Here is an 18,418-nt window from a genome sequence, read left to right on the forward strand (position 1 = left end):
CAATGGTGCGTCGGAAAAACGAGCAGACCCCGTTGACTCGGCCACCAACAAATGATGTGTAGCACGTGTGTTTTTTAGCTGAACGATTTATGCACTTAAACCTGCTTGCTGTGTCTTGACATTCGATTGCCGTGAATAATTCTGATTTACCGTGTGCCCTCCATTGGTGGTGCGAGCCAGGTGTGTGAGGCATCTGGAAATGTATTAATTTAACATTTTAATTAATTTGTTTTTTTGCTGGCCTGTTGCGTAGGCCTAGATACCCCCCCTCTGTAGGCTGCGAGTCGGGCAGAGTAAGTGCCACTAATTCTGAGTGTTAAATGTGTGCGGTGTATTCACTAAAACAGTGTGTGATACAATTTCATAAATAATCTGTTTGGCGTGCAACCTTTCATGTGTGGTGTGAAGTGTGTGCAAAGCCCCGTTGGTGTTATTAAGCACTACCCTGTACGACTCCTGCCTGCAGAGGAGCGCTAGCCTCAGTGTCTTCCCTAGGGGTGTGTGACATTAGGCTGAATTGTAAAGTTTGTTTTTTTGTCAGCCGTTGCAGTTAGTGTTGATTTATTTTCTATTGCACCAAATCTATTTTTCTATTAATTGTCAAATAAAAATTGTATACTTTTAAAACTGACTCAGTGTTGTGTGTGTCCCTCAAGGGTCTACTAGTTTCCTGCATATTTTTACACCAACTCACTCCATTAACACAGGCTTGGGACTAACAGGTCAACATTCAAGATACACCGTTATCATGTGAGCAGCACACGTTTGCTCAGCCAACACCAAGGACGCCGGAACAAATTTAAAAGTGGGATGCAAAAAAGAGGGGGAGGGGGTGTCAAAGACAACATGAGCCTAAACCATCTTAACAAATTCATACCCATCACATAGGCCTATTGCCGCAGAAGTTTGCGTTCGACAACATATAGTCTAATAGCAGCACAAACCAAACTTTAAGACACAGGCAGTTGTTTCATGGTAGGTTACAAAAGCCTGTGACTGCAGTGACATTCAAACCAGCAGAAAGGCGGCGCATGCACCCGCGTGCCCCTGTAGGCTACCTCTGCAGTAACTCTCATCAGTACAAGTTAGTGATGGGCCAATGAAGCTTTGTTGAAGCTCTGAACCATTTAGGCACATTGCTTCAAAAATTGGGTTAGTACTTGAAGCTTCAGTAACAGGGCCCTCTCCTGGTGAAAAGCCATGTTTGCAATTAAACGGGCTCAATTCGATAAGATGAGATGTTGTGCCCTCATCATCTGCGACATTACCCCCAATATTGGACTGAGCTCATACTTTTGCACACTAACTTCCAGACATTTGACATTTTGGGCTACTGATGAGGCAGTTGAGGTAGACGACATTACAAAGGCTACGATGCCACATTTATTTATTTATTCATTAGGCTATTTTTTGGGCGATCAGAATAAAGCGTTGCTGGCCATTAATGTCTTCTCCTTGTTGTGTTCATAACGTATGATGATGTTGTCTACTTGTCTATCAAGTGGGACTTATAGGCCTAATGACAGTTAATAACATATATATTCTCTCCACTGCAACCTGGCAGACGGCTCTGCAACATGCCAAACACATTTGCGCGCGCCTGCTGGTTCGTGTGGCAGCGCGAAACACTGCAGCTACTTTCGGAAAACTGAACCAGTTTACTGTTTCATACGTCATATATCACGTGGTTTTTCCGTACTGAAGCAAACTTCGGAACAGTGGTTTAATGGTTTTCGCAGTTGATGGTTTGAAACACGTTCCGGCGCGCTTATGCCAGACTACCATCACTAGTACAAGTACAACCATCATCACCTATATACCTACAACTATTTTAACTAAGTAGTTGATGTATGATAAGGACATCTACACACACGGTGGGTTGCTTTAAGACCATTAAATGACACAGCTGTAACAGGCGAAACTGCATAGGCCTATGTTTAACAATAACACTGACAGCCAGGGCTGTCAGTAACCATTCGATGACACAACAAACAGCGGGCCTCGTTTTGCAGCTATGGTTGCCAATTCCGATTATTATAAGTGACCTTGTGCTTTTTTTTTTTTTTTTTTAATAGTGACTTTAAACTTTGTACAGTCGCGATTGCTTCAGAAGTTACCTGAAGTTACAAGCAGAAGCAAACTGGCAGAAGCAATCGCGACTGTACAAAGTTTAAAGTGACTATTAAAAAAAAAAAGCACAAGGTCACTTATAATAATATATATTATATATATATATATAAATGATTTTATTTGTTTAGCACAATTCATGCAGCCCATGCCACTCAATGTGTTCTTAACAGTTTGAATAAGTTGATTTAAAATGAATCAATCAATAATTTAGTAAGGGCCTGATAAAAAAAAAAACAGATCTTGTTCTTTAATGAAGTCAATGCGAGGAAGTATACAACAAAGTTAATTTGAAAATACTTCATGGAAATTTGGCTAAAATGTTGCTGAAATAATTTCTGAAGTAACGTTAACTGTCTAAATCCTCTCTGTGAAGGGCAGAAAGCGAACAAAAACACTCTGCAGCAAATAAATAAATAAGAAAAAAGATTGCCATCACTCATTAAATCATTGTGGATTCTTACAATACTGATGTAGGCCCTACTACTGTAAAGCACATGCACTACTCATGTAAGAAGCAATTGTGCTCAGATCTAATTTCATTTGTTCACCACTAGAGGATGGTCCATGGCCAACCAGGAGATTTGCGTAGTCAGTAGTCTGTGTGGACTTACAGCCTGTGAAGCATTGTCTGCCAGTCTGTCTAGACAAATTACATAATTTTCTTCACTGTCTTTTCATACTACACATCATTTTATACCGGGTCTGGCTTTGGACATATTGAGAAACATTTTCCTTCAGTTAGTGTTAAAACTCTGTGAACTGAACGTCATAAGAAGACAAGTCAAGTCAAGTCAGCTTTTATTGTCACTTTCTTCATATGCACAAGACATACAAGGGAACTGAAATTACGTTTTCTCTCTATACGCTTAGGTGACAAGGGAAACATCAAATCATTGTGAAGTTTTGCACAGTCTACACACGTAAAAAATAATCTTTATTGATTCCTAACCAGAGTGCTCTTCCTACTCTCCCCAACCCAACTGCACCAGATTCTCACTATCTAGACACAAGCGTTTAACTTCGATGTGCGTAGAACCATCGTTTCGAATGGTGCCTGTTTAAGTCTGATTTACAATGTCTGGGAATGCACAATCAACCAATCACAATCCAGAAGGCCAACACACAGAGACATACCAAAATGGACACTTTTTGTGATTTTTTTGTAATAATAACATAATGCTGCCACTTTCAAAACATTCAGTCCATACATAAGGTGGTGAATTGTGCAAAGTCAATAGATCAACAGTACTACATTGTTGAAGGCCAACATGAATCTGATCACTCTTATGATTTAGCCCTGGAACATAGTAGAGGATGTATGGTAATATCTAAAGGTCTTCCTTCAAAAACGGGAAACTGTTTACAGAAATTGATAAAACCCAGATTAGTGGAGAAACACTGCCTCTTGCAGGAAAGTAGGCCTATATTGTATTGTATAGATTAGATTAGATTGCATTAGATTAGATTAAATATAATTTATCCCCAAGGGGAAGTCTTTTTCTGGGTTGGTCTGTAGATTAAAAAGAGAAGAAAAAAAATAACGTTAAAAATAGATACAAAATAAATAAGGTGATCATGCAGAAAAGTCCAGGAGTATCTTTATGTCCTTAATGGACATATTATAAAGTTGTATGGCTCTTACAAATGATTTCCCCAGTCTGTCTGGCCTGAATTTCAGTTCCCTCAGCATTTTTCTCATCACTTTCAGGAGGAAACAGAATACATTACAATTTGGGTGAAAGTACTAAATGTACCTGTATTTAGTTTCGGTTTGTTTTTTTATGTTCAAAATAGTATGTCATATTCACTGCAACAATACTGTAGAGAAATCCTGCTGTAGAATGTAAATGTAGCAGTAAATCTGTCAGGACCATTATGGTCGAGAAACACAAGACAAGAAGTTCAAAATGCATTTTTGTTATTTATTGAATAGTTATGAATTAGATTTGGCAGTATGGCTCTGTTCAGAGGAGTCCGCTGGATTTTCATGAACACCATGGAAAGGATGGATTCAGGGAGCAGCAGAAGCGTAGGGAATGCTGACCCAATTTAAGATTAGGTGGGCAAGCAATTCCCCCATGAAAAAAGCAGGCAGCATGACAAGGTGTAGCCCATGCCATGTCTTACACGACAAGGTGGAGTTGGGGAGGTGGTGGGTTGCGAAGAAGCGAGCAGCCAGGGGTGCAATTCTCAAAGTGCGAAGTAGCTAGTCTGTTAGCAATGTTGCATAGTAAATACTATAAAAGTTGCTAACTCTTGTGTCTTGAACGTTAGCACACAAAGTAACTACTGCTTGGAGTAATGTGCACTCTGAAGTAGTGGTGACTTTGAAAGTGAGGTGCCTCCTATCCGTATCTGGACAGTGAAGTTGAAGTACAGCTGGAGTAGATCCATTGAGTCCAGACATCACCTCAGTCACCCCAAGTAACACACAGCGCTAGTCTACTTCAGAGTGTGACTCCACCCATTAGCTAAACTTGTAGTACATATTTGACCACAAATATGTCAATATCTTTTAATCCTGTGGTGCAAAAGCGATGAAAATCAATCGACATGCACACAAAGTGATGATACAGCTGCGAGAGTGTTCAGAACACAAATTCACGTCATGTCATTTGTTCGTGAAAAAAAACGTCATATCCTTGGAATCTGATGAATCCCACACTAATAATATACTTTTAGCTGTATACCGATTGAATTGCGTCTCATTTCGATGTGTAATTTGTGAAATATTTAGATAAGAAAGTATTGGTTACTCCCGGAAATGTGCTGGCTTACGTGTCAACTACTTAAATATTTTTGGCGCGAATTTCATTTCATAGCCTAGGGGTATTTACGCTTGCCTATCAATGGGAAGACGCGAGCTACGCGGGTTCGAAACCAGTGTGCAGCATGTTGACAACAACTCGTGAAATCGTGTTTTGGACCCTACAGTGTAACACATTTTCCCTTGGCTGCACGTGTGTGTTGGTAATGCACAACATAAATGATCTATTTCTGCCAGATATTTCCAAAATTGTGGCACTGCAACCATGTGGATTCGAACCGGTGTGGCTTCTGTTTTCCCATTGGGATGCAAGCGTGAATACCACTAGGCTATGGAATGAAATTTGCGCAAAAATTTCTTAGGCATATGACACTTCAACAGACCATTTTCTGGGAGTAACCACAACTTTATTGTTCAAATATTTTACAAATTACACCTCGGGATGAAACGAAATCCAATCGGCATGCAGATAATACTGCATTATTGGTGCGGACGGTGTCAGATTGTAATGCCACGGCCGTGTTTTTTCACAAAGAAATTTCAAGGTGTGTTGTGGAGGAAACAGCGGAGTCACGGTGTCGTGACATCCAATCAAATGTGCTGGTGGTGGTTGTACACTATTGCTTTCTACTTCACGCACTGAATTTAGGAGGAAACAGCTGATTCATGACTCAGCAATCATGCTTATCTCTTGTTGCTTCTTTGGTCACGCACTGCAATGCCAAGAAAGTAAGTAGCGGTGTGGACTCAGGAAAGTAGCCGCACTACTTTTGGCTTACTGTGGGAATAGTAAGGTTTCGAGAAATGCACGGATTTCGCCTTGAAGTAAGTAGATAACTACAAAGTACATCTGTAGTTCAAAGCTAACATTGCGGAAACGCACCCCAGAGTTGGAAACAAAACAGAGAACTTTTGAAAGGCGCCAAATTTGAAACTGACCAATGAAGAGCAAGGAGAGTTGATTAGCAGATCTAGAAACACCTGAGACAAATCAGCAGCTCTTGACTACCAGACCAGAACTAACGCTAGAACGCTCGATTTCTGTACTAACACTGAACATTACTAGTACTGCAACTATAGCAAGAGCACCGTGGTGCCTTCAAAAAGCACAAAGCCTGCAAATAGACGCTCATCTTTGAATGTGGTTTTGAACGTGTGCAGGAGTTTGCGATCTCCAGGACAAGCGTTGTAGAAAGACACGGTGCCGGCACTACGGTCCACAGCTGCTCCTAGTCTTCTAGAGCCAGACATGTTGACAGCAAGTTTAGTTTCTACATGGTTGTGCCACACACTGCATGAGCCACCATCGTTGCATTCTAATGACCAGGACTTGTCGTTATAACCAAGTCTGCTACTGAATCCCCCCCTGCTGATGCTTTCATATGTAATTGCTAAGCCGGCGGCAGGCCCACTCCACTCACACTCAAAATAAAAGTCGGCAGGCAGGGCTTCCTTGGTCATCACCTGCCCGAATGATGTGAATCTCTCCGGATGTCGTGGATATCCATGGGGAGCGTCCACATGTGCAACCTTCTTGTTCTTCTCTGACAGTAGTAGTTTATCAAATGCCGTGTTTGGGTCCACTGTCAGTGAAACTGCAGACAGACAGACAGACAGACAGACAGACAGACAGACAGACAGACAGACAGACAGACAGACAGGCACACACGCACGCACGCACACACACACACACACACACACACACACACACACACACACACACACACACACACACACACACACACACAGAGAGAGAGAGAGAGAGAAACACACAACACTTAGGTACTAGGCTCTGATAACGCCATACATTTGACAGACACATCAGCACATGGGTCACACAATTTCATTCACGATGTTGTATCTGTATCTGCAGGATAAAACACTTTGACTGCTGAATAATCACATTAACAGAATGTTCCTTCACAAAGCTTTAGCAGAGATATATAGGTAGATGCTGCACATATGATCTAACTTTGACAAATGGGTATAGCTAATTAAATATCCACACAATCCATCTGCAACAAAACATGTGTAGGACATCAGGACAAATTCATATATAAGAATGATACACTAAGGTCAGGTAATTGACCAGTACTTTTCAAAGTGTGCGCACAAAACTTTGCAAAGTTTGTGCGTAACCTCAATGATGTTGTCTTTGCAAATCTGATTCCTTGCAGCACGTTTTCTGAGCATGATGAAGAAATACAAACAAGAAAAAACATCCACTGACAACAAGGCGATCTGTCTAGGCAGGACTCAAGGCAGAGGGCATGTTTACGGTCTACAGCCCTGTTTTAAATTAAAAAAAAAAACCTCTGAAACTTTCCTCTGAAATCTATCCTTTATAATTTCATTTATTTTCCCACCAACTTTTTTTTTTAATTGTTGTTAAGTAATGGAGCCTCCTCAACTCCACAGTTGTCTCTAAACCTGCGCACCACAACATAAAGGACCAGGTGTAAAAGATATTTAATAGCCTATATCAATGATTGCTGTATAGAGCAGAGGACAGATATCTATAAAAAAAATGTAAGTAGTAGTCTGCTTAGGGAGTTCAATGGAGCTTACAGATTGTTACTGTATTACGTACCCACCATTGCCTGGGCAACATGAACACTAGGAAAGGGTGGAAATGTTTTATAGTTAGCAGTTACTTCTACAGAGGTTTGGGTCATTCACATTTTCTTACTTTACTCCATGTAGTAACTGCTTATGACACAAATTTTTGAAAATAAAGAGAAAAGATCCCTTGTACCCGACTTTTGCCCCGACAACAGAAGAAGGTGTGATATTATAGGCTTGTGAATGGAAGATATAACAAATACTCTTCTATTACTCACACATGCACTCTTGCAGTTCGTTGGACAAGCTGTCCATGTAGCTGGAGACAATTTTGGCATAACGATTCAACTGTTCCACACTTCTCTTGAGGTCGGCCAGGGTGGGTTTGACATTAAGTTCTTGATCGAGGATGGTGGTCGTCGGCTCGCAGGCACTGGGACAGACTGAGCCCTTCATATTGGAACGGAAGAAACGGGAGAATACCAGAATGCAGATTTGTCAAACCTGAGTCCAGACACTGGGTTAAATTACACTTATAGTTAGGGAAAGATAAGGATATTTTGAGAAATCTGTGAACTAATTTCTTACCAATAGATTTTTTTACCATGTGTTCTTACAGGTGTCTGGACACACCTCACAATTTATCCACGGCCAAATCCAATGGGAATTTCCGTGACACCCCGTCAAAGTTGGGATGCACAGAAGGCCTATGTAAAAAGTGGAACACGGCAGATTGGGGGAAAGGATGCATAATGGGTCATAACTTCTGAAGTAAACTACATACAGAGACAAATGAACACATTTTCCCATACATTACTGACCCAGTGAATTCAATTGAGGGGTATTTTTGGACATTTGACCACATTTGAACCCCGTTTCTGATCAAAAATCGCAAAAAATGGCCCTAAATGTGTAGAAATATTCTTTTTTTTAATCATATTTCCAAGTTGTGTCCATTATCACCACTTGCTCTTCATTTCTCATTTACAGTATGTCATTATACTGTATATAGTCTAGGTTTGATTATTCTATTGGTATTAAGCTGAAATAATAACCCAAAGTTTACAATTTTTAACCCTTTAATGTCCTAGACTGGAACCCGGAACAAGGTTGCAGAAGGGGCCATAACTTCTGAAGTAAGCTACATACAGAGACAAATTAACACATTTGTCCATACAACAGTGACCCAGTGAATACAGTTGAGTGGTTGTTTTGGACATTTGACCACATTTAAACTGCGCTTTTGGTCAAAAAACTTGTATGTCAAAAAGTATGACAATATACGGTATAAGGTATGGATTTGATTATTTAATTGGTATTAAGCTGAAATACTACCCCTAAGTTTACATTTTTAACCCTTTGATGCCCTAGACTGGAACCCGGAAAATAATAAATATTTGTCAGAATGTGGGATAAGTTTGGAGGTAAACCACATATAAAAACACAAATGAGCATATTTTCCCATACAATACTGACCCAAGAAATGAAACGGAGTGGTTTTTTTTTTTTTTTACTTTAGATCAAATTTTAAATAATCAAACTGTCATAGACGTCAGTGTGGTGGAGGTGCAATTGGGTGGGCGGGTGCTGGTCACTGGTAGCAGTTGGGGTGGGGGTGGGGGCTTGGTAAATTTCCTCTATATTTTTTTTTCTGAGAGCTATGTATCTCTGAAGTATATATCTGTATATTGGTACAATAGCTAGTTGGATCACCCTCTTTGGTAAATAGGTGATTTGAGAAAAATAAGAAAAGCGCCAAAGTTTCGCTTAGACCACTTCTGGCTGTTATTCCAGCTTTCTACAGTGGTTTGAATATACTACATATTACTTAAGATAAACATTTAACCTGATTGTTACACCATTCAGTTTGTAATTTTTATTTATGTGTCAAAATAAAATGTTGTAATATGCCAATCCATGCCTTATTAAATCATACATAATTGCATCACTGCTAATAATAGCTTTTGTTGGAGTTAAAAAAAAAAAAAAAAAACTAGTTATCTTTGGAGGTATACACTCTACGACCACTGAATTAGGTACACCTTGCTAGTGCTATTTTGGACCCCCTTTGTCTTACAGAACTGCTTTAACTGCCTTGCACGATACTCAGGTAGGCTGTGGTATTCCAGAATAGTTCAAGTGGTGCTAAAGCCCTTACAAAAATCGACCATAGTTTTACTATAATAAAGTAACCATGGTTTCTATAGTAAAGAAGAAGGATCACCGTACACTGGTGGACTTAGTTTTGCTGTTTTTATTTAGGCCTAGATGAACAACACGTTTCGAACTTGACGAAGCGCAATGCGGAACGAGTTGTTCACCTAGGCCTAAATAAAAGCAGCAAAACTAAGTCCACCAGTGTGCGGTGATCCTTCGTCTTTACTATGGATTACTGATGACTGCACTTCACCAGCACCTGGAACCTGGCTGTGCATAGGAGTTCCAGGTCTTTGATAACCATGGTTTCTCTAAGTACTCTGAAACAACCATAGTATTACAATGGCTCATGCATGTCTTTTGGGTAACCATAAAAACTGTGGTTCCTGACTAACCATGGATCATGGTTATTCATGGTTTTCATGTTTTTCCCAACGGTTTAACCATAGTCACAAACCATGCTCAGTAACTTTTTCACATCCGTGGTGTAATGGTTAGGTGTCTTGACCGCAGAATGTATCCCAACCTCTAACTGTAACCCACGCGTTTCCACAATCATGGTCCCAAATTCCAACGTGTAATCCACATGTAGTAATAGCAAGAAAGGGACTATTGTGCTACAATTTAGCTATCCGACTCAGCGCACTTGTGACTCGTGTTATCCGATAGGCATTACATTGTCCATTCGTTTCTTCTTACGTTTATCCACATCCAAAACAGTTCCATGTCGAAAAAAGGCGCGTTATTGAATAATCGACGTTTGCCCAGTGCTTGTTACAGCACGTGGATTCATGCTTCACATACGTTTTTGAAAACACAATACACTGTAAATGATACATCTCGCTGTCTGTGCGATGTCAACTGGCCTGGGACAGTCTGGTGGTTTGGCAGTACAGAGAGTAGCCTAACTACTACAGAGAGTTGACTATCTATGACTTGTGCTAGGGCCAGCCACTATAGACCTTACGCATCTAAGAATCCTGGTCCTAACCTACGTTGACCCTATGACTCTACAATCTCTATCTATCTCTCTCTCTCTCTCTCTACTCTTCCTCAGCCCTCCTGCTATTTCTGCCTCTCCTCTATAGCTCTCCTTTTAAATCCATCTCTAACAATTATGTTTTTTCCCACTTGTTAAGCACTTTGAGTTACATGCCTTGTATGACACAGTGCTATACAAATACAATTATTATTAATTATTATAACCTAATGTGTCGTCTTCAAGATTAACTTTTATTATAAAAGCAACTGTCTTGAGCCAAAAATTTAATGTAAACTGGCGTCTGCGCAACATCCAGTGAGAGAGATTATGTCGCTTAATGTTCAGTTTGTATTTGCGCTGGATTTGACGTTTGAATCAATTGGAAGGGGGGCCCCCTCCAGATGGGGGTACTTTGACTAAATTGTCGATGCGCTCGCCGTTCGGCAATTGACATTTTCACGTTGTCGCTGATCCAAACCTATTGGAAGGGGGCCCCCTCGAGCAAGGGGGTACTAGGGAGGCGCTGTTGCTTCCCTCGCAGCAGAGCCCTTCATACAGATGACGGTGCCTTATTATGAAGCTATTTAAAATCGTCATTGCTGTTGGGTACATAACCTGTTGTCCTCGGGGGCCCCACCTACTCGGGGGCCCTAGGCAACTGCCTACATTTCTTACCGTAACGCAACGGGCCTGGTTAGGGAGTTGGATTGAAGTTGCAGGTTCAAATCCCACCCTTACCTCTCCCTACACCTTCATGACTGAAGCGTCCTTGAGCAAGGCACCTAAACCCACATTGCTCCAAGGACTGTCACCAATATGTGTGTTGGATAAAAAGCAGTAGCTAAGTGCCCCATCTTATATTGACCAATGTTAGTGAGCCTGTGTGAGTTATAGCCTCATTTTCCTGTTCTTAGCTGAGTGTAGAGGCATCTGGTGTGGTTTTCTGCAAATGTAGCCCATCAGCACAAGGTTCGACATACTGTGCATTCAGAGATGCTTTAATGTATGTGTTTCTGAAATACTCAAACCAAATCCATCTCCCTTGGATTTAGTGTTGCTCAGCTGTATCTGGTTAGCCTGGCACCCACCAACAAAGTGCTCTGAGCTATAGATGAATTCGGTGGTGTACAGAATAGGGTAAATGCTACTGGGGAATGCGGTTTCCTGTGGTGCACCAGCAGGGAAGCTGACAGGAGGGGACAAAGGGGTCAATTGTCCTGGGCCCAGGGAGAGATGAGGCCCAGAATTCGGTCTCCATTACTTTGAATGCATTAAGTTGGGGGCCCTTTCTGATGGCTTTGTCCTGGGCAGCCAAGCAGTCAGCGGCCACACACTCTGATGTTAGGTCTCCCAGTCTGACAAACTGGGATGGTAGTCTGTGATCCAGTTTACCAGTTCAAACCACAACCCCACCCCCAGCAGTTAATAGTCGTGTTTGCAATTCCGCAGATATTTGCATGATCACAATGAGATCTGCATGGTCTTAGAAAGGTGGGGTTGAATGCTTGGCAAAAAAAGATGGACAGAAATATCTAATGTGACTTCCCAAGACATAAAAAGCTGCTTCATGAAGCAGTGAGTGAACTTCGTCACAAACATGTGGACTGGACACTCAATTCACGTCAACTAGATGACGCCAATCAGGACAGATTACTGACGACATGGTGGCTAAACAAGTAGCAAAGCCAGCAGTCTGGCTAGAAACCGGCTAGCAGCCACACTTCAAGCAGCTTCATGAGCTGAAGAGACTACACAGAACTGCAACTTTTCCATCGGCTAGCCTATTTGAACACAGTCCATGCTTCTCCACGGCTGTTTGACTATATTATTTGAACAGCCGGCAACACAACATGTTTTTGGCATGTTGCGTGTGAACAACTACAGGTCCTTATCTTTCGTTTATGAAACCCCAACACCACCAATTGACTTGCATTGGCTGTTTTCCCCCACAAAAGGGCGTAACGCACATGGAAAACGTCACGCAATTCAAGAGTATTGGTGCCTACTGGTCACATGATGAGCCCTGTCACAGCAGATTGCTGTTAGGTACTGTGGCCTGTTGTTAGTGGGTAGACAAAAAGTAAATTTTCAGAAAATCCTTCTCAGGGACAGGTTCTTGAGAGGATGTACTAACGATAAATCCAACAGCTATGATGTCTAACTTGCTATCAGACAACTATACTCCAGAGACACACAGGTTTCGAAAACATATAGGCCTACGTAGTGAGAATTTGCTCGGCACTAACCCCATTTTTGGGCCCTTGGCACAGATGAACACAGATTTTCCATACAATGTTGACCCAAGAAACGACATGTTGGTTGTTTTTCACTTTTGGCAACACTTGCACAGCATTTCTGGACAAAATAAGCAATAAATGACCTAAAATGTGTCCAAAAACATCACCACCCTTTGATTGTGTCCAATGTTATTGTGTGCTTTTTTTCACCACCTCTTAATTTATCATGTACCGAATCAATTTGTTTGTTGTATTATTGGGTATTAATCTGAAACAGAATCTCACTTAAGTGAATCTTTTGCATCAAACCTGAAAAGCCAAAATAGAGTAGGCCTATAAAGTGGACTTACACTGATGAAATTCTTAATTTGAACGAATGAAAAGAGGGATGATTTTCAACACATTTTAGGCTGTTTTGTCCTGGAATTCAGTTTAAATGTGGTCAAATGTCAAAACCAACCACTCCACATTTCTTGGGTCAGTATTGTATGGAAAAATATACTTATTTGTTACTGCATGCCTTTTTACTTCCACACTTATTCCTCATTCTGACAGTTTTTATCATTTTCCAGGTTCCAGTCTAGGGCATCAAAGGGTTAAAAATGTAAACTTTTGGGGTAGTATTTCAGCTTAATACCAATTAAATAATCAAATCCATACCTTATACTGTATATCGTCATACTGCAAATGAGAAATAAAGAGCAAGTGGTGAAAACGGAAGCAATAAAACTTGAAAATATGACTGAATTTCTACACTTTTAAAGCCATTTTTGCAGTTTTTTGACCAAAAGTGCAGTTTAAATGTGGTCAAATGTCCAAAACCACTCAATTGTATTCACTGGGTCACTGTTGTATGGACAAATGTGTTAATTTGTCTCTGTATGCAGTTTACTTCAGAAGTTATGGCCCCTTCTGCAACCTTGTTCCGGGTTCCAGTCTAGGAAATTAAAGGGTTAAAAATTGTAAACTTTGGGTTATTATTTCAGCTTAATACCAATAGAATAATCAAACCTAGACTATATACAGTATAATGTCATACTGTAAGTGAGAAATGAAGAGCAAGTGGTGATAACGGACACAACTTGGAAATATGATTAAAAAAAAAGAATATTTCTACACATTTAGGGCCATTTTTTGCGATTTTTGATCAGAAACGGGGTTCAAATGTGGTCAAATGTCCAAAAATACCCCTCAATTGAATTCACTGGGTCAGTAATGTATGGAAAAATGTGTTCATTTGTCTCTGTATATAGTTTACATCAGAAGTTATGACCCATTATGCATCCTTTCACCCCCCATCTGCCGTGTTCCAATTTTTACATAGGCCTTCTGTGCACCCCAACTTTGACGGGGTGTCACGGAAATTCCCATTGGATTTGGCCGTAGATAAATTGTGAGGTGTGTCCAGACACCTGTAAGAACACATGGTAAAAAAATCTATTGGTAAGAAATTAGTTCACAGATTTCCCAAAATATCCATATCTTTCCCTAACTATTATAGGCTATAACTTCTCAACGGGGGCGGTACAGCCCCCCAGGGGGTGTTGGGGAGCCCTAGGGGGGCGTTGAGAAGGATACAGTTGAGAGGGGGCGGTGCTTAGTTGCCATTGGGGGGCATTAGTCCATTTAATTTATTAATACTAGTAAGTAAGTGAGTAATAAAGGAAAGTAAAGTAATAATACTAAAGGGGGGCATCTTATGATGATGTCATGGGGGCTTTGGGGGGCTTAGGATGAGGTCCAGGGTGCGTTTGTTCAAAAAAGGTTGAGAACCACTGATGTAGCTGATGCTTTTAGCAAATTTTTTCAGCATCAATTTGCATATCAGTTTGCAATTTGTATCACACACTTTGCAAAACGTTACAATCCATCGCACAACACTCATGGCTTTCTAAAGATCCACTGGATGTGACATTTGTGCTGTGATATCTCCCAACTTCTTACATTCCTCTACCTTAGTTCTACATAGTAATTGCAGAACTTGCATTTGCAATGCATTTAAGTGGTCAGTATCTTAAGTACCTAAATGTGCATTTAGCAATCTAATCCATATATTTTCCAAAGGTTCATAATGTGCATTGAAACATCTCCCAACTTCCTCTATCCCTAAATAAGCTCTGTAAAGTCCTAAGGATTTCATACTTTTAAATGCATTGATTTTTAATGGACGGCCATGAGTTGTGGGTCTAAAATAAGTGGGTTATTTGTAGTATGCTATCCAATCCATATATTTTCTGAGGTCTATACACTGTACTGTAGATGTGATATAATGTGCATTGAGGCATCTCACAACTTCCTACATTCCACTATACCTTAGTTATGTAATGTGCTTTGCATCACATTGAAATGCATCGATTTCCATTGAAATACATTGGACAGTTATAGGTCTTGGGCCTAAATAAGTGTATTATTTATATTAAACTAGCAAACCCATATATTTTCCGAATGTCCACACCCTACAGATATGATATAGCAATCATTGGGATTTGACCCACCCTCCTACAGGCTTCTGCATCAATCTAACCTTGCATTGTATTGCTGAAAAAGTGTACGACGGATACATTTTGACTTATATAATTCATAGGAAAGTACATTATCCATCAAACCTGTATATTTTTAAAATCCCTAAGGTGTTTACATGTGATGTAACATCAATAAAAACATATACCATCATCACAGACACTTGCATACGTCTACATCCATATACAGGCCTGCATTGCGAAATGCACTGGGTGTCATTATAAAAGTGAGTAAAAATATAAGAAAGCTACCACTTCCAGAGGGCTATCATACCAAATAATGTCCCTCAGGCATGGAGGATTACAAAAAACATTGATAGACTTTGCCACCCCAAGTGATACCAATATGTGAAAATTTGGCCTCTGGCTCACACCCTAATAGGCCTACCTATGAATTCAACTCAATCGTTAACACAAAATTTCCAAATGAAAACACTGTAGACTCCTAACTTCCTAACTTTTTGAATATAGCAGTGGTTCTCAATATTCTTTAAAGAAACGCCCCCCTGGCCTCATCACAAGCCTCCCAACGCCCCAATTGACCTCATCATAAGCCTGACAATGCCCCCTTGGTATTAAAAAATTAAATGGACTACTGCCCCCCAATGGCAACTAAGCACCGCCCCCTCTCAGCTGTATCTTTCTGAAGGCCCCCCCCCTAGAACTCTCTAATGCCCCCTGGGGGACTGTACCGCCCCCGTTGAGAAACACTAGAACAGAGAAACCAAGAGGCATAGTGTGTTTTTAAAGTCTCATCTGTTTGCTAAAGCACATTTTTTATAACTTTGGCTGATTTAGCACCTGTTAAGCAGTGCCCGGGGCATCTAGTGAAAACTCCTTGTCTGGCGTTTTTGTGGATATTGCACAACCTACACAGTACATGATGTGGTGTTAATTCAACATGTTTTTTTTGTTTGTTTATAAACACAGTGTTGTGAGGAGGGGCAAGACACTGGCAGCCAATCACGTGAGCTAATCCACAACGCCGATTTCCAACAATCAGAGGTTGAGTTGTGAGCAGCCAAGGTCACGCAGCTAGGGGGAAACAAAAATTGAGAACCCACGTATTCTGAGTACATATGATCCCACTTAGCCTACTACGAAACAGCCTGAGACTGGGCTGCCCACTCAATTTTAGTGTTCAATTCTAACTCTTCGAGTGTTGAATTCACACTGTGAAGCCATATATGCTCACAAATACGCTTAAATTCAAGTCTCTAAGTGTTAATTCAACACTCAGAGTTGCATTCAACTCTAAATCGATACGGTACAATATAAGAGTAGTGTTGAATTAGCAGTCTAGCTCTGATTTAAACTGTTATTTATTTCTATGTGCCAATACTATTACCACTAAATTGGAATGTCATACTAGGACAATGTAGGTTAAATATATGCACATTACAAATGACTTACTTGATTGTTTATTAGCATCTCATAATGTCAGAATTGTCACAGGACATTATTGAAAATGCACAACAAATATATATTTAATATGTTCTCTATTTGTCTTCTTAGTCTTGCACTTTAAATATCTGTATGTGTACAGTGTATCGTATGGGTACTGTATGTGTGCTGTCTATGTTATACTATGTCTATACCTAAAATATGTAGGCTATGTCTGCATGAGAAAGCAAGAAACATAATTTCAATACTTTGTATGACCAGTGCATGTAAATAAATTGATAATAAAATCGACTTGACTTCACTTAACACTGTACATTTTACTGTGTAATTTGTGCTACAGGTGAGTTGTATTTTAATGTTCACATCTGAATTTATTCCCCATTTGCAAAAAAAAAAAACCTGGCATCAGTGTTGCCAGATGTGTCTGATCAAATCCCACCCAAAAGGTTCTCAAAAACCGCCCAATTGCATTGATTTCTATGGACCCAAAACGTACGCCAAATGGCCAATTTTTCCCGTTTTTACCCGCAGACGGCCATCCCAAGTAGCCCAATGCCCAATCTGGCAACACTGCCTGGCGTTTCCCTTTAAAGGGACACACATTTTTAGTTGTTTATTTTCAGAATGTATGCTGCCCATTCACTAATGTTACCTTTTTCATGAATACTTACCACCAGCATCAAATTCTAAGTATTCATTATGATTGGAAAAATTGCACTTTTCATACATGAAAAGGGGGATCTTCTCCATGGTCCGCCATTTTGAATTTCCAAAAATATCCATTTTTAGCTGCAAAAATGACTGTACTTGGACCATACTAGAAAATATTTGTTTAATAATTAGTAAACTTTCATGTAAAGATCAAATTTGGCAATAGGCTCTTTTGCTGTATCATCATAAAAGTTGTTAACACTATGTTTGTTGTCCCTTTTCTGGAGTGTCTAGGCCACATACTCCATGATTCTAAAGATTTGTATGCAGCTAAGCAAAAAAGCGAGTTGCGCAATAACGTCAAAGGAACATTGTTCAAGAAATGGAAATACAACTAAAACAAACAACTCTAAGTAAATACTGACCCCATCAGGATCAGCTGCCAGGACAGTGCAGACCCACAGGCAAAGCACTAGTAATGTCTTCATGTTGAGGCTGTGCATGTCATCACATTGTCACTCCGCAGGCCACCAAATATATATACGCCTCCTGGCTGGACCAACCTCCCCAGCCTTTTTTTTAGAAAGTGCGCTTACAAGGTCTTCAAGTGCGAGCAAACAGCAAAGTTCATGTTTAGTAAAAAAGCCGCACTCTAGGGTGTAAGACCAACCTCCCGAGGCCCATGCTGCCCTACAAAGCAAAAAGACAGTAACTGCATTGTTGTTGAATATGAGTTATTACCATTTTATTGACATTATGCATAGGCCCTATATCAAAAGATATTTCTACTTGTAAATAAGTCTTTCTAAACCCAAATATCTATTTTTCTATTTTGTGAATACTTTTGACACCTCTTAAAGAGAACACGGACAAACGACAACCCTTTTGAAAATGTTTCAAGGTCAGATGAAGCAATAGCAAAAGCTTTTTGGTCATGCACACAAACAACATGTTTGCATAGCCTGCAAAAAGTATTTAAAGGTGCACTGTGTAATACACACACACACAC

General features: G+C 40.2%; 1 protein-coding gene and 1 long non-coding RNA gene across 2 annotated transcripts; one reads left to right on the plus strand and one right to left on the minus strand.

The window, feature by feature from the left end:
• Nucleotides 1-2,448: 2,448 nt before the first annotated feature.
• LOC134437031 (uncharacterized) lies at nt 2,449-5,839 on the plus strand. The gene is made up of 2 exons (XR_010032311.1): nt 2,449-4,311; nt 5,788-5,839. It is a non-coding gene; the product is annotated as an uncharacterized LOC134437031 (long non-coding RNA).
• Nucleotides 5,840-5,971: 132 nt separating this feature from the next.
• LOC134437030 (stonustoxin subunit beta-like) lies at nt 5,972-17,940 on the minus strand. Its single transcript, XM_063186462.1, has 3 exons — nt 17,835-17,940; nt 7,738-7,909; nt 5,972-6,492 (listed from the first exon to the last, which is right to left on the minus strand). Exons 1-3 carry the CDS (start codon nt 17,910-17,912, stop codon nt 5,972-5,974), a joined length of 771 nt encoding a protein of 256 aa, XP_063042532.1. The 5' UTR covers nt 17,913-17,940.
• Nucleotides 17,941-18,418: the final 478 nt, after the last annotated feature.

This window comes from Engraulis encrasicolus, chromosome 21, assembly GCF_034702125.1.
Source record: "Engraulis encrasicolus isolate BLACKSEA-1 chromosome 21, IST_EnEncr_1.0, whole genome shotgun sequence".
NCBI lineage: Eukaryota > Metazoa > Chordata > Actinopteri > Clupeiformes > Engraulidae > Engraulis > Engraulis encrasicolus.

Bases quoted from the DNA above. Each gene is read 5' to 3' on its own strand.
- LOC134437030 (XM_063186462.1), bottom strand. From the start codon at position 17,912: ATGCACAGCCTCAACATGAAGACATTACTAGTGCTTTGCCTGTGGGTC. The intron at 7,910-17,834 runs GTCAGTATTTAC...TCCAATATGAAG, and splicing joins TGGCAGCTGATCCTGATGGG to GGCTCAGTCTGTCCCAGTGC. The intron at 6,493-7,737 runs GTGAGTAATAGA...GTCTGTCTGCAG, and splicing joins CGAACTGCAAGAGTGCATGT to TTTCACTGACAGTGGACCCA.